Raw genomic sequence first — 16,585 nt, 5'->3', positions numbered from 1 at the left:
AACAAAAAAGAATTTCAAACAACCAGGCCACATTTGTTGAAATCGAGCAATCATTCGGATTAGATACACCAAATTCAAGAGCAAAAAAGATATCAATCATAGAAAGCATCAGACGATCATTATCAATTGAAAACTTGGATTTTAGACTTCGACCTCCGTTAACAAATGAAAAGCAAGTGCAGAATTCGCTTGATTTATTTTCTTCATTTTTTTTTTCAATTATTGAAAAGACTATCTTTATTCTCTCTTCGATTTTTTTTCTTTGAAAAGAATGCACTGTTAATTTTTTATGGTTAGATGAGAGTGACCCTATGCATATGGAAGAGATAGCAGAAAAGAACAAATAATTATTTAGGGATATGCCGTAAGAATCTTCTTTATAGGAATTTTTTTCAAAATTTAACAAACATTTTTTGTTACCTTCAACTCAAATAAAGTATGTTACTGTATTTATGAAAACTTAAATTTGGAGTTTAAACAAATTTAACTGCACACTTAAGCTTTTATTTTACTGATATTACATTATTTGCTTTGTTAAGTTTTTATTTTATTGATATATATTTTTCCTCTTCTAAGGTTTTATTTTACTAATATTATATTATTTACTGTGATAATGATTTGGATGAAATGTAAAAATGACGAACAGTGGTCATGCTCTAAAGTCAATTTAAACAATACAAATTTTGGTCAGAGCCAACAGTTACACGGACCTCTGAAAACAAAGGCATAAGTGCCATGGAGGAGTAAGTATCCCCTGTCGGCAGGTCACACCCACCGTCATGATCGAATAAACAGAAAAATCCGAAGAAAATTCAGATTAAAATAATGCCTTAACAATTTCTATAAAAGACGTCAGTCAACATTCGACCTAACGACAGATTGTATTTGCAAACAAGGAATTGTATCGAACATAGAGTTTCCGAAATGTTGACTCCAAACGATATTGTTGATATGGTATCATCAAACTATTTGTCATAAGCCTGACTCGTTTTATAAATTATTCGCACGTACGAAGAACATGTATCGTATCAACAGGGAGACATAAACTGCAAATATGCAGGTGATGATGGTATATTACTATATTAATAGGGAAGTTGAAACGTTGAAGTTATCACGTTTATCATAAAGATTAATTTAGACGTTATTTTGCCATCAGTGCCTTTCTCTGCACGATAAATTATCCGAATAAGAAGCAGATGTATCATACTTTGTGGTGTCTTTTATTTCGAGTTCAATGGGATATATCGAATCATCGTATGATTGAAAATAATTATTGTTAATTGATAAAATGTCGATATATCTAAATGTTGATTGAAGGCCACGACAAGAGACTTTTTTCTTTTGATGTTTTTGAATAATTTCTGCTTCGTGAGAATACAGGTCCGCTAATAACGGTACAATAAATATCCATGGGAATTCCAACAGACTCTTGGAAGACCTGGTCTCCTAAAACTAAATAGATGTTATGAATGAAAAAGGCAAGCGTCTTTTAAATTTAAATCTCGAAGTACGTGTACGTAGAATAAGAATGTTTTTTTAATAAAATAAGTTTGCAAATGACTAATGACAAGGTACATGTATACAAATACAGCAAATTAAGCAGTTGCCCATGATGCCAAAAAGTCTGGTCTTTTATTTGTCATGGGAATGGTTGTATAGTTTATTGAAATGTCGTACGTATTGATGCTATAGAATTTGGTAAAATTTTGTGATTTCAAATTTTCTGAAAGTTCCTTGGATTTTTTACGTATCCACATTTTAATAACACGTACCACTTCTCAAACATGTTGTTGCAGTACTCCTGAAGTTTATCCTTCATTACTATTAATATTTTCCTGTGACGTAAAGAAAGAGATTCGGAAGAAAATTACAAGAACCCGATTTATATCTTGATTCAAATACAATTTGGTTGTTGGGAATATAAAAAAAATATATAACAATATTTAAAGCTGGACATATCATTTTGAAGAACTTCCTCTTTAAAAGGGAACTAAAGTTGGATTACCACTTATAGATTTAAATCCAAGTTCCTCTAAAGTGAAGTCAACTGGGACCAATACATGTAAACTATCTGATTTTTTTCACCTAGGAATCATTAAGGAAGATAAATCAAAACAAAATGGATATATATATATATATATATATATATATATATATATATATATATATATATATATATATATATATATATATATATATATATATATATATAAGCATTGCTCACCTCTCACGGGATCTCATCTAATTTCGCTTTGTCAATCGATACACTTGTAATTAATTGTATACTAATTGTTCGCAAGTTTTGGTGCCTTGCGTTATAATGCTAGAAAGACACAAAGCACCACTTTTCATCTTTTTAAGATCGAGGATTTGATTTCTTTGAATCAATTCATCAATTAAATGTGTTTATGTCTATTGTACCATCGATAAACTTCTGTGTACAATGTATTGAAATTTGTCGTCTTTAATATTTCTGTTTTCAACACATAAAAATTTAAGAACGTACAGAAATCAGCTGCTTCTGAAGTAAGTATAGAAATACTTTAAACTAAATGAAAGAACTGTCTTCGTTTGGGAATTTCAACTAATTTTTAAAATTATCCGACAATGGTGCACATTATACGGTAATAAGAGTAAATATCGACATTTTAGATAGTCTGCATGACCTGATAGTTTCACTGTTGAAGGCATGGGGATATTACGGGATTTCAAAATTATTTGCAAAACAAACAGATCGTAAACTTAGTATGTGTGAGATTACAGGCTACAAATAAGGGCGATGTCTTCCAGTAAAAAGTCGGGAGAGTTAAGAAATAATTATTATCCGTGCGAGGTTAGAGTTTTACCCTCTGAAGACGAGGAAATCTCCACACAACACAAATCGACATGGACACATCTTTGGAGAGATTTCGTCTCCTCCACTACCCTCCATGGGATCCGATTCATATTCTACCATGAAACGTATATATTACGAAGGTAATTTTTTAAATTTTATTCTGTGATTTTTATTCTTAATCCAATGTTTTCAGAGATCATGCATTGATGGACTTTGTTAATGCTTATTAAAAAGAATAAATTGATAGTCAGTAAATGACACTTTTAACAATATACGTTAGAATGCACTCTTGATTCAAGGCAATAAAAGATGCACAGTTGAATGACTGGTGTATTTACATGGGTATTTTTTTCATGGTAATTTTTATCCTTATGTATACATGTTATAGAAATAATGTTTTTTTCGTAAAATAATTTTTATGTATGTATATACGTGTATATATTTATGCAATGGAATATCATTCAATTTTAATCCAACAAAGTGATTAAAAAACGTAGTCCGTATCCTCCCTAAACTTTCAGTCAAGATCAGAGGGTGTGTGGGTAAGGGGATGGTGGATGGAGTAGGGCAGAGATCTTTTGATAGATTTTGCTCTGTTGGGGATATTTCTGATCCAACTTGAACAAAAACTGTTTTCACGCAAGTTTCCAGACAAACCCTTTAGAATGTGTAATCTTGGGAACACTTGTGATTCTGCATTTTAAATCAGACACTACACCATCAGACACTACACCATCAGACACTACACCATCAGACACTACACCATCAGAAGAATCAGAACACGTGTTTTCTAGGTTTGATTTAAACTGAGAGATATATCGGTCATGTGATAACAGCGTATGATCTGACTCTGCGATAAAAAATTATTGAAGCTTTAATGTCAGAAAGAAATTATAGAGACAGTCTATTCTGATTGAAAGTTAGTGAAATTTTCATCAATTCTTTCAATAGTCATTGAATAAAGCTAGGTTTGGATACGTACATGTATATTAATACAGCATCTTTTTTTCCTCATTAACATCATGTTATTTAAATACTATAAAATACTACCGAGAATTAGAAAAACATATAAAAACGTAGACTGCTTTTGAACTACGTTTAGTTTCCCTGTTATTTAATTCGAAATAACAATAAAAGATGCCGGGAAGAACATGATTCTTCATCAATATTCATACTCTTAACCTACATATCAGTATATAGAGAGATATCCTCATCAAAACTTAACTGGTTAAGAAGTATGCTAGTCCATCGTACATATAGTCCATTAGTGCGTGTAGATTAAGGTTCAATTTAGATAAAAATTCAAAGAATACAAGTCCTAAAAGAGTGAATTCTTCGTCAATATCACATAATGCCTTTTAAACTGATTTTTTAAAGGATCGATTATGGTACCTATTGAAAGAACTTTTACACAGATAAATATTTAGACACCGAAGCTCAATTAGTGCTTCATTTGATCCCGTTCCCCCGTAAATGCATTATATAGAAATGTTTGAGTGATTCTGCAAATAACTGGTCAATTTGTAATGAGAAGACAGTTTATTTAAAAAAAATCTCAGGAACAAGATATATTGAAATGTATACATTAATGATATTTTTCGCAGACTAACAAGATTGAAACATATTCCTTGTTCTGGAATTGAAACTTTATTTTATGATGCATATAACATACATTCCTAAATCACTATTTTGAAGTTTTGTTCCCTTTTTTACAGTAAAGTGAAATTGATGAACTTTTGTGAGATATGACTGTAGCAGAGTTTATATGATTAGTCTCAAAGTTAGAATATTTTTTTCAGTTTACTTCATACAGTATTCAGGAATGCCTCTTTCATAAGCTTGAAAGTTAATAATACGATGAGGTCACCAAAAATCAGTTTTTAAGAAAATTACAAGTGTAATTTACGTGACATTTCTAGTTTTTAATGAACACCTCATGAAAATTTGTGTTTGAAAATGTCAGTGTTATAATTTGTCAATATCAATGGCACAATAAATTGTTAATAAAGTTAGTGTAAACCTCTATGTAATAGATTTGGTCTTTAACATAAGCGTACATTCACTCCTACTTTTAGAAAGAATTGTGGGTTTGGGGCGGTGGAATTTAAGCGGCAATGACATAACTTTCATTTATACATTATAAATATAACTTTCATGTTCATTGATTACTGTACAGATCAAATCGTTTAATCAGTATGAAAGCTCAGAATTACACTCTTATTCAAAACAAGCATTCTGAGAATACTAATTCCCTACCGGCAAGTGTAATCTGGTTCCCGTTAAAAATTGAAAATGCCATAATTGATTTTTAAAAATAATAAAATTAACATTTTTGAAGGTGTTATCAACATTTTCATCACGTTTAGCCTCGATATGAGTTTTAAGTTGAATGAGTATAGGGAGCGTCATTAAATTTATTTTCTTCAAGTTAAGCAACAACAAGGGTTACAAATTAACACTAAATGTGGCTTTCAATGATTTGGTTTTTAAAAAGGCAGTTTCATAACGTATTATCATTATTAATTATCATGTTGATAGAATACAATACAAATTTAATCACTCACTCAGCATGAATGTTTAGCTAAAAGCTCTTACGTTAACATTGATAACAATTAAGTGCAGACATGTTTGCCAATGAAGTCAGCTGGAACTTCGTACAAAATGTCTGTTTTAAATATCTGTCTGGGACATTTTAGCTTTAAAATTCGGGAAAGATTTCAATAGCAATGTGTGCAAAGCACATAAGGAAAAATGTTGTCTTGCAGCGAATTCCCCATTTAATATATACAGACCTCGTTTAAAGGTTTATCCGGATATTTGGTGCATGAATGTGTCAATAACATATGTATTAGTAAAGATTATCAAGTATTTAACATTGATCACAAATTTGATCAAGCTTAATGAAAAAAAATAATTTAATAAAACATAATATAACGACGAAGAACTGAGTTCTGTGTTATAGTTGTATCTTTTATTCTTTGAGCGGTGTAAAGCCAAAACTTGACTATTCCCCTGTAGTAGCTTAAGAAAACTTTTGTCTGACGAGGACAAGTGTAAAACATTAATTTCCTTTTCAGAAATAATTATAAATGATCTCAGCTGATCAATAAATCACCCTTTCCGGGCACTAAGGAATTGACCATGAAATGACTTTAATTTAAACAGAATATTCCATCTGGTGATTATTGAATCATGGCCGTAGGAACCCCCAATAATTTTGCCGATATATAGATTACTATAGAAAACATAGATACTATATGCTTGTGCCCCCTCAATAAAAACGTCTGATGCCCTTTTTTTTTTTTTTTTTTTTTTGCTTGTCAAGAAATTTTTGGTAGTTGATAGTGCCCCCCTCAACTGAAAATGTAAAGGTGTGCCCCCCCCCCCCCGCCCAAACTGAAATTGCTTCCTACGGGCCTGTGAATATCAATAGATTTATCTATTTAGGTTGCTGTGGACGTTGCTGATGTTGTTTTGTATAACGTTGATGTCGTACCAGATCATAGACAGAATCCTGTATCTACACAGTAACCCGGTCAACGTCAACGTCAAAATCAACTACAACCAGTCGCTGACGTTCCCGGCGGTTACTATATGTAACCAAAACGCATTCAAGTATAGTTTTTTTCTCATTTTGTTTCTATGTTTTAAAAGAATGGTCAAAGTACTAGGTAAATCTTAATGAAGTTGAATATTGTACAAAAAATATTGACAATGTACAATAGTTTTAGTAAGAGGTATTGGCTATATTTAGTAATATAGGAACTTTATCAAACAGTGGTAAGTTAATGGGATAGTATATTACCGGCTTTTGATGATAAAAACCAACTTGTGATGAAGATATTGGATACATGTTCAGAATGAAATGTCCAAAATGGAATTTATTTGTTAATGATTACTAGTATATTTCAGCATTGAATGATTAAAGGTGCTTTAAGGCTTTATACTCATCATATGTATTTTTATGTATATAATGGTATAACAATGTGTGCAAAGAAAATTCATTTAGCACTTACATTCACATTCTGTTACCAATTTCTGAAGGTTATCCTCTCTCTCTCTCTCTCTCTCTCTCTCTCTCTCTCTCTCTCTCTCTCTACTGATCATTCTTTTGGTCTCAGATCAACTCAGTGTGACTTTGAAACTGAACTAAAACAGTTAATGAGGGAAACAACAGTGAATTGTAAATATCATTTCATGAAATATCGAGATAACGAACAGTAGTCAAGCTCAAAAGTCCAATGAAACAATAAAAACCAGGAGCAGAGAAAACACAGACCTTCTAAAAAACATCGAGGTGGGATCAGGTGCCATGGAGGAGTACTAGTAAGCAACCCCTGTCGACCGGTCATACTCGCCGTGTGCTCGTTGCCATGATCGGGCAAACGAAAAAATCCGTAGACAAATCAGTGTTTTGTTTTAATAATGGCCTAAGAATTAGTATGAAAAACGTCAGACAGTATTTGACTTACTGATAGGTTGTATTTGCTGACAAGGTCATTGTATCGACCATAGAACTTGCAAAATATTGGCTTTAAACGAGACTGTTGATATCCTTGTTTCATCAACTTGTTTGTCAATAGCTTGCTTCGTTTTAGATATTGTTCGTACGTGGAGCATGCTCTTGTGTATCGAATCAGCTGAGAGACAAAAACTCCATATGCAGGTGATAAGGGTGATTGCTACATGAGTAAGAAAGTTGACAATTGAAAAGTTGAAGTCATCACGTTTATCATAAAGTTTTGTTGTTATATGTAGGTTACCATTAATGCCTTTTTCTAGTAAAATATCCAAACATGAAACAGTTGTGTCAGACTCTGTGGTATCTTTTATTTCAAGATCACTAGGATATATCGAGTTGACATATGAATGGAAGTAACTATTGTTAATTGATAATACTTCGTTGATATATCTAAATGTCGAGTTGAAGGCCACAGCAGGTGTCTTCTTCTTCTCGTGTAGAAGTTTTTGAATAAATTCTGCTTCACATGAATACAAAACTAGGTCTGCTAATAACGGAACGCAGTTGGTACCAATGGGATTTCCGACAGATTGTTGGAAGACCTGATCTCGAAAAACTACATAGATATTGTAAATCAGAAACTCACGCATCTTTTTAATATCTACTTCAGAGTACTTGTGTGTACAATCAGAATTCCCCAGTACTGAATTGCATTTAAGTTTTTATATCATTTAAATTTTCAGTGATATTCTTTTTTAAATATGAAAAGATCTTTGGACGTGGCAACCAATCTAATTTTTAAAAGGGATAATCAATTAGTTCATTTGAAAATGGTTCATCTAATTCGAATAAACTATTAATTAATCTTAATTCCCGTGAGCTTCATGGGCAACAGATCCAGTTTTTACGTAGAATGGTTCCAAGTGATTAATTTATCTAATTACAGTGCATCTTAAAAGAAACGAATAAGAATGTACTTGATGATTATTACCAAACAAAGACACTCATAAATGATTTAAAAGGGCGATTAATGTATTAAACTACAATGTATTTGAATACCTGTAGATCATATAGCATTTTTGCAGTAAATACAAAAACAGGAATATGCGAAGTTAAAAAAAATAACAATTTTGGTAACCAAGACCTACATGTACATTGTTTAATGGAGTATAGAAAAATACGCAGAATTATTAATAGGTACAACAGCTCTAAACACAATGAAGATACACTTGCTGAGAAAATAAATGACAAAGACATGTGAAATGTTGTTATGCAAACTTGGCATAGCCTCTCACACAAATACACACACGCACGCGCGTGGTAACAGCATTTATTTCAAACAATTTTAACACTACACGTGTATCCATATCAAACATTTATTTGTATCACTCGTGGATTTCAAAGATAAAAACAAAAAGTTTTGTGGCCACATAAAGATAATTTAAAAAAAAAAAATAGTACAATTTCATTTATGCGGCCAATTTATAGAACCAAAGAGCCTGGAAAAAAAGATTTATTAATCTTTGGGCCATAACATTTTCCTTTTCATTCTTGTATATGTAGTATTGTCTGGAATAATTAAATGTTTGCAAAAACCAGTTTTCTTTACAGAGCAACAACTGCAGCCAAAAGGAAGTGGTATCGTCTTATAGAAACTATGTACAATGGAAGTTCTAAATTCTTCTCACAGAAAGATTTAGATAGGTTCCATGCCTCCAATCTAACATTCAACCAGTTTTTCCAACAGGCTTCACACAGAAAGGAGGATCTTATTGTAAGGTAATGTGAGTAGCTTTTAGAATCAACTGTAAGACATCAAAGAAAATTGCTTTTTGGCATGTACATGTATCATGTTGTATTTTTTTATTCACTAGATGGAAGTAAATGGGAAATTTACATTTAATTTTTGCATTTATCCAAGCCAGTAGCCAGTATCTTTTGAGGAATTGTTTTTATCAAAATGCTCGTTACTGCATACTTTATTTGCTTTTCGTTGTGTTCTTTATAAATTAAAATACATATATATTATATTCTTTTTAGTTGCCAGTGGGCGGATTTACCATGTGGACCCCAAAACTTTACAGAACAATTGACAGACTATGGCAACTGTTACAGATTCGTGGCTCCTGAGAATGCCAGATCTACAGGTATGCATTGTATTTGCATGAAATATTTTTAGAAAAAAATGCCATAAACTACTATGATTTGTTGCTGAATCATAGGGAGCAAATAATGTGGTAGATTTACATGCAAATTTGAAGAGTTTCAAAAAAGTGATACATTGCTGGGTCCAGCAAATGCTCCACCAAGCTCCTATCTTCACTCCTCATAAAAATATTTAACTGCTGTAAAGGAAAAACTTCAGACATACGTGCTACAGCATATTCGAACAGATGTGTTTATCATATGTGTATTCTCAAAAACTCCAATGATCTTTTACATTTTTTTTTAATTCAGAAGTCAGTAACATCAAAACGTATGACTTTTCTACACTTTATACAACCATTTTTATGACAAATTAAAAACTAAACGTTTTTAATAGATCATAGACAACTACTTCTTCAATAAATATGGAACTCGGAAATTTTTATATCTTGTGATTGGTCATTACAAATTTACTTTGTTAAAAATCACTTTGATTCATATAAGTACTCTGAGGTTGATATAAGGAAGCTGGAGTCCCTCATTAACAACATCTACGTAGTCTTTGTAGACCAGGTCTTCACACAATCTTCTGGAATACCGATACTACTTTATTAGTCGATCTGTTTTTATGTTCCCACTGAGCAGAATTAATTCAAAAACTTATATGTGAAGAGAAGAAAACACTTGCTGTGCTCCTTAACTCGATATTCAGATATAATGACGACGTTAATTATCAATTAACATTAGTTACTTCCATTCTTACGTCGACTTGATACATGTATATCCCAGTGAACTCGAAATAAAGGACACAACAGAGTCTGTTAGATCTGTTTCATTTTAGGATGTTTTACTGACTATAGACGATAAGGGCCAATTAACATCTGAACTATATGACAAAAGTGATGACTTCAGTTTTTCCATCGTCAACTTTCCTCATTTATGTACTAATATTCCACTATCATCTGCATATGGTGTTTATGTCTCCCATCTTATTCGATATCCAAGAGCATGCTCTGAGTACGATCAATTTTTAAAACCAAAACAGGCTACTAACAATTAAGTTGATGTTACAGGAATTTCAACAACCTCACTTAGATCGATCTACACTGTTCGTTATCTTCACCTATTTCATTTAGAAAAAAAAATAAGAAGTTGTTGAAAGCTTTAGAATTGACACTAAAATCGGTTGTTTCAAATATGTAAAGCTACAATTTCACTTAAGGTTTGTTACTCTTCAATTAAGGTGCAGACAATGGTTTGAAGTTGCTGTTAAACGTAGAACAGTATGAGTACATGCCAGGACCTAATGACGCCGCGGGTGTTAAAGTACTCACTCACGTACAAAACGACCATCCAAGAGTTCGTGAGTTGGGGATCGCTGTGCCTACGGGAACACAGGCATTCATAGGACTCCAAGTCATACTAGTAAGAGTACAACAAAGCAAAAAAAATCATTCAAATAATTTGAATTTCCGGATCAGGTTTGTCAAGAATTTTCAGTATTTGAGGACTTTAATTAACTTCTTATTTTCGCACTAAGTTTGCTTGCATATGTGTACATGCATATGCATTTTTTGGAAAGAATAGTTTTCTGTTTTTTTTCAATTAATGTTAACTAGAGCGTCTTACTTTCCTCATTTCATGTGTTTTACCTACTTTTCATTCAGCAGAAAGGTATGTTTTTTATAGGTTCAAAATCTAGAAATACCCCACGGTCAATGTCAGTACAAGTCTCTAAAGTTCTTTCCCAATTACTCGTATGATTCTTGTTTAGTGGAATGCTATACGGAGGTGTCTTCTAGACATTGTGGATGCCGGGATTACTACATGCCCAGCATAAATGGTAAATTATTTATAAAAATTGAAATTTAGAACCGTATTGTATCTGGAGTACAGGATATCTGTATGTTCCACGTGAAACTCTTAGACTCCATTAAAACTTTATCTCAGATTTAGACTATTTATTTCTGCAATTCAATTTATGCTTTATATTTTGCAGTGCAATTCAATTTACGCCCTTATATTCATTATTAGTTTTGCAATAAGCGTAAATTGTTTTCAAATTATCTTGTGTTTTTCTTAATGGTCATAAGGGAATTATATGAAATGAAAAACAATCTCGCCAGTAATAAATTGACAGTTTATTATTATAGAATTGACATTTGATTAATTTATTACTAAAGGTCCCTGGGCTACAATGCTCACCCTGTTCAAATTGCTCTCTCTCTCTCTCTCTCTCTGAAAATTTGAATATGCGTTAAAATCCTTCCGGGCGTAAATGAATCAATTAAAGTTAATGGTAATCACAATCTTTTGAAACAGCTCATATATTGCTAGTTGCATATTAAATTGATAGATATAAATATTAGTTCCTCCATGGGAATTTTTAATCTTTCTTAACCCCTTTAACCCCTTATTGAAACCAAAAACCCGATCTTTTATGACACAATATATGTTTTAAATATGGTTTGAAAATATTTTATAAGAATGATTTTACAAATTGGAGAATTGATTCCTTACAATACAAAGAAAAACCTATTTTGTTTTGCACCATGTCATCTTGTTGTTTGTTGTCGTAATATTTCGAAAACTTCAGACGTACATGTACACTAAATTCACCTACATGTATGTACTTTCAATATATATTTCATTCCTTCTAGTCAGAAGCAATGTATTTATGAAATATCGTTCTTTAGAGGCCCGTTTAAGTTGCTTGACAATGCTTACAGAACACTATATATTTTTTATGAACTCAAACAGGATCTCTGTTTACTCTTTCTTTATATTGTTTGATTATCCGTCTGTTTGTACATATTTTTGTAAATGTGTTGTTGTTATCGATAATCCATTGATAGTACAAAATCCCTGGTTTCTGTGTTCCTGAAGCTGTAATAATGATGCAAGACATTTCAATTTAAAAAGGATGTGCCTCCTTTTACAAGTCCTCTATCGAACTTCAGAAATCAGCTTTATAGCTTAATGCTTTATTCCTTGCACTTGAGCTGGTAAACTAACTTTGGATTTGATAGAGTTACACAGCGTCCAGAATTACTTTCAGATTGATAGTGACAGTCATAATTTTAGGCCAGCTTTTTATCCTTGGTAAACTGTCACAATGATTTTTATGCTCCACACATCTATTTGTATTGCTGTTTTAATAATATCTTTGTTTTTTCTGCTTGCAGGTTTTCCTCCTCCTTGTAACCTTGAGCAGTACTTCACTTGTCTTAAACCTCTCTACGGTAGAACCTTTCTAGTGTTCTGTACAAATTGGATTGAAATCGAATAAGAATTTACAAAATGAATGAAATATGAAGATAACGAACAGTATTCAATCTATAAAGTCCAATGAAACGAAACAAACTTGGAGCAGAGCAAACAGGGACCTAAAAATTTAGAGGTGGGATCAGGTACCATGGAGGAGTGAGCATCCCCTGCCGACCGGTCACACCCGCCGTATGCTCCTTGTCATGATCGGGGAAATAAACCGGAAAAATCCGTAGACAGTTCAGTGTATTAGTAATGGCCTAACAATTGGTATGAAAAACATCAATCAGCATTTGACTTAATGATAGGTTGTATGTCCTGACAAGGTCATTGTATCGACCGTAAAACTTGCGAAATGATGACTTCAGACGAGACTGTTGATATCCTTGTTTCATCAACTTGTTTGTCAAAAGTTTGCCTCGTTTTAGAAATTGTTCATACGTAGAGCATGCTCTCGTGTATCGAGTCATCTGAGAGGCATAAACCCCATATGCAGGTGATAAGGGTATATTGCTACATAAGTAAAGGAAGTTGACGAATGAAAAGTTGAGGTCATCACGTTTATCATAAAGCTTTGTTGTTAGGTTACCATTAACGTCTTTTTCTAGTAAAATATCCAAATATGAAACAGATGTGTCAGAATATTTCAAGCTCACTGGGATATATCGAGTCGACATATGAATGAATTAATTGATAATACGTCGTCGATATAACGAAATGTCGAGTTGAAGGCCACAGCAAGTGTTTTCTTCTTCTCATGTAGAAGTTTTTGAATAAATTCTGCTTCATATGAATACAAAAATAGGTCTTGCATATAATACAAATGAGTATTTCAAATAATACTTTTAGAGGCAATTAAGCATTCGAGCATGCTTTCCATACAAATGCATACTTTTTCATATATGGTGTAGACGATTATTTTTTGTTTTTGCAGATGATTTTTCGCTCTGGTTGGAGAGCTGCAATTGTCCGACTGACTGCGATTATACCGTGTATGACCCCGTCATGTCATATGCAACAACGTCAGAATACGCAGGCCAAAGATTCATGGACAAAATAAACGTAACCACTCTCAACTCAAAGCTCAAACGAGCGCGGGAAATTACACATCGCATGGACGCTCGAAAACTTGAGACATTCAAAGAAAAAGTGAAACAAATGGAACAAACATTTATAGATGTAAAACAACTGATCGAAGAAACTATTCAGAAGCGAATTTTGAATCAAATTAGAAATGTAACAGAACATTACACTAGTGCAATCAGAGTCACAAACAGAAGGATACTACTGCTAAGATTTCAAATCTACAATGTGCAGAAAAACTTTATGAGAGGGAGGGACGCAATGGAGGAACGAACACTCTCACACTTGTGTAACAGTTTCCATGAATTTGTGTTTGCTTATGAGACGAACCTGCGAAATCTGATCACGGAAAATGATATGGCAATAAGGAGAACATTTTATGTGAGTACAATTAATATGGTAGACATCCGAACAGAAAACGCCAAGAGAGCACTAGCTAACTTCACGGTTCTCTATGACGCTTACGTGACAGGAACTCCTATATTTAGATATAAATTCCAGAAATTTGCAAGACGTTATAATAATTATGTTGTACCCAGACCACTATTGAACGAGTCCACCTACCACAATGCGTAAGTTATCTCTTACCAATTATACTAAATTCATCAAGTAATTTTTTCCAAACCCTTCTTTTGCCAGAATTATCAGTATGATTTTTTTAAAATAATTCTGGGTTCTATGGTATTTACTCTAAGGTAAATCAATACATGTAATATTTTTATTGTAGATCACAAAATTTTCGCCACACCTTATTTTTTTGAGAGAATTATGTGGTATTGATAAGCGAAAAAAGTTTTTTTTTTAATGAATTTGCCATTGTGGTATACATGTAATTATAATCTTTAATAATATATAATCTGGCTGCTATTATTTAAGATTTTTACATTGAAGATATGCGAGAGGATACAGTGGGAAGCTGGGGGACGATATCTTGAGTATAATGGAAGCGCTGTCAAACTACAGGAACTTAACTTGGGAAGTGTTTACCGACGCGACTCTTAATATCACAAAAATGAACCTAGTCAGTGGGAATTTTATAGATGCCTGTGAGAGATTTTACCATACAAAAAGTACTCTGTATTACGAGACGGTGGATAGACCGGAGCGAATTCTCAAAAAAAGACTAGAACATACAGAGAAACAGAAAGCTGACTTGATTAGAATTAAGTCCAGTATGTTGAACACTCTCCACGATCTCCAAAATACCTCTACGGCTGTGAGGGGTGACGTTTTGGTCAGAATGGAATCCATTTTACAGGCGACATTGGCATATTTTAGATACAGTAATCGCTCAAAAATATCTGTTAGTAATTTATTTCACTCCAGTGAATTCATGTCTGACGTTAGCCAACTGAGACAGTTTCTGCAAGAGATCGCAACTCGCGGTGCCCTTTTGTTCGATAGGTGGCCGTCATTAGCAACCAAAGTAATACACATTTGGCGGGACATAATCAATGATCGCGATTTGAAGGAATATTACGAATTCAAAAACTACACAAACTTCCTAAGGGATGTAGAAGACGTAAGGAATAAAATAGAGAGGAGCTTCAGACACGTACGTGCCGAGGACGATCTGCGGTTCGTTGTCGGGAATAAAGACGTTTTATTATTTGAAGCAGTGGAAAACTTGCGAACAGAACTGCTGAAATTTCAAAGAAGCACCATATTTGATGAGAACGTCTTAAAGTAGGGAGTTTTCTCTAAAATTGGCGTATTTCACAAATCACATTGTATGAAAACGTATCAGGTCTGTACGACATTCTGCTTCTAATTTTTAATTTATCTTTGTAGGGACAACTTTTTGGAGCTAAATATTTTTTACAGACAGCTAAGTTATGAAGAGATAACACAACAAGAGGCCTATGATATTTTTGCCTTGCTTTGTAAGTAATTCATCAATTTTAGCATCATTTACTTAAAGTACTTAAATTCTTGATATGCCTATGACTTTAAATCTATTATGTAATACATTGTATCTTGTTTTCATTTAGGTGACATTGGAGGATCCTTAGGCCTGTTTATCGGGGCTAGTGTCATGACTTTATTTGAGTTGTTTGATCTCTTTGGAACGTACATAGCAGATAGCAAAATGAGGAGCAAAAAGCCATAAAATAAACCAGTGATTTTCTAAAAAGTTTTTTTCTCTCTTATCTAGTTTGGATGTTAAACAACTTGACATTGCAGTGGAGTGCAATGGAGAGGAAATGACAAAAGGTTTTGAAGGGGATGAAAATTTTGATAGATACCTGCTGTAAAACGATGTATCACCCTGCTTATAGTTCTCCGCGCTCGAACATACATATGTAGTTTGACACTGCTACACATAATGAATGGCAATGCTATGAATTAAATAAAACAATTCAATGGTTAACAATCCCCCCCCCCCTTTTGCAGATGTTTGTAAAAATCAAATCTCATCCAAAGACATAAATCAATATTCCCTGTGAATGTGCACATCTACACAGCATGTTCTTATTTTTAAACTACAAAGTTGCAGGATATTCTGTTGAGCAGTTGCAGAGTTGTGCCGACAAAGGCCAAACCTCTAAGTTCAAAAGGGGCATAACCCCCCGAAAAAAAATGAATAAAAATTTCCTGTGAATATGCACATCTACACAGTGTGTCCTTATTAACTACAAAGTTTCATGAAATTCTATTCTGCGGTCTAAGAGGAGATGCACTAATAAACTGGTGCAAAAGTATACTAAATTTTGGCCAAGCTTTTAGGTTCAGAAGGGGAATAACTCCCAGAAAAAAATGAATTTATGCACATCTTTTTAACTACAATGTTT

The 16,585-nt window shown here is 33.1% G+C and overlaps 1 protein-coding gene across 1 annotated transcript; it reads left to right on the top strand.

Moving 5' to 3' along the window:
• The first annotated feature begins 2,709 nt into the window (after positions 1–2,709).
• Positions 2,710–15,921, top strand: LOC133206334 (uncharacterized). Its single transcript, XM_061342289.1, has 11 exons — positions 2,710–2,976; positions 6,284–6,451; positions 8,910–9,077; positions 9,339–9,445; positions 10,687–10,868; positions 11,133–11,286; positions 12,629–12,685; positions 13,645–14,365; positions 14,685–15,479; positions 15,585–15,676; positions 15,785–15,921. The coding sequence occupies exons 1-11, from the start codon at positions 2,780–2,782 to the stop codon at positions 15,901–15,903; spliced, it is 2,760 nt and encodes a 919-aa protein (XP_061198273.1). The 5' UTR covers positions 2,710–2,779; the 3' UTR covers positions 15,904–15,921.
• The last annotated feature ends 664 nt before the right edge of the window (positions 15,922–16,585 follow it).

This window comes from Saccostrea echinata, unplaced genomic scaffold (genome assembly GCF_033153115.1).
Source record: "Saccostrea echinata isolate AGI-Se365-2 ecotype Australia unplaced genomic scaffold, CSIRO_AGI_Sech_v1 ptg000054l, whole genome shotgun sequence".
Lineage (NCBI taxonomy): Eukaryota > Metazoa > Mollusca > Bivalvia > Ostreida > Ostreidae > Saccostrea > Saccostrea echinata.
The sequence above is the reverse complement of the archived record's forward strand: the minus strand, read 5'-3'. Positions and strand labels throughout refer to the sequence as shown.

Excerpts from the sequence above, each read along its gene's own strand:
- LOC133206334 (XM_061342289.1), top strand. The coding sequence starts at position 2,780 with ATGTCTTCCAGTAAAAAGTCGGGAGAGTTAAGAAATAATTATTATCCG. Across the intron at positions 9,078-9,338 it reads AAGGAGGATCTTATTGTAAG|TTGCCAGTGGGCGGATTTAC; the intron begins GTAATGTGAGTA and ends TATTCTTTTTAG. Across the intron at positions 15,677-15,784 it reads TGATATTTTTGCCTTGCTTT|GTGACATTGGAGGATCCTTA; the intron begins GTAAGTAATTCA and ends GTTTTCATTTAG.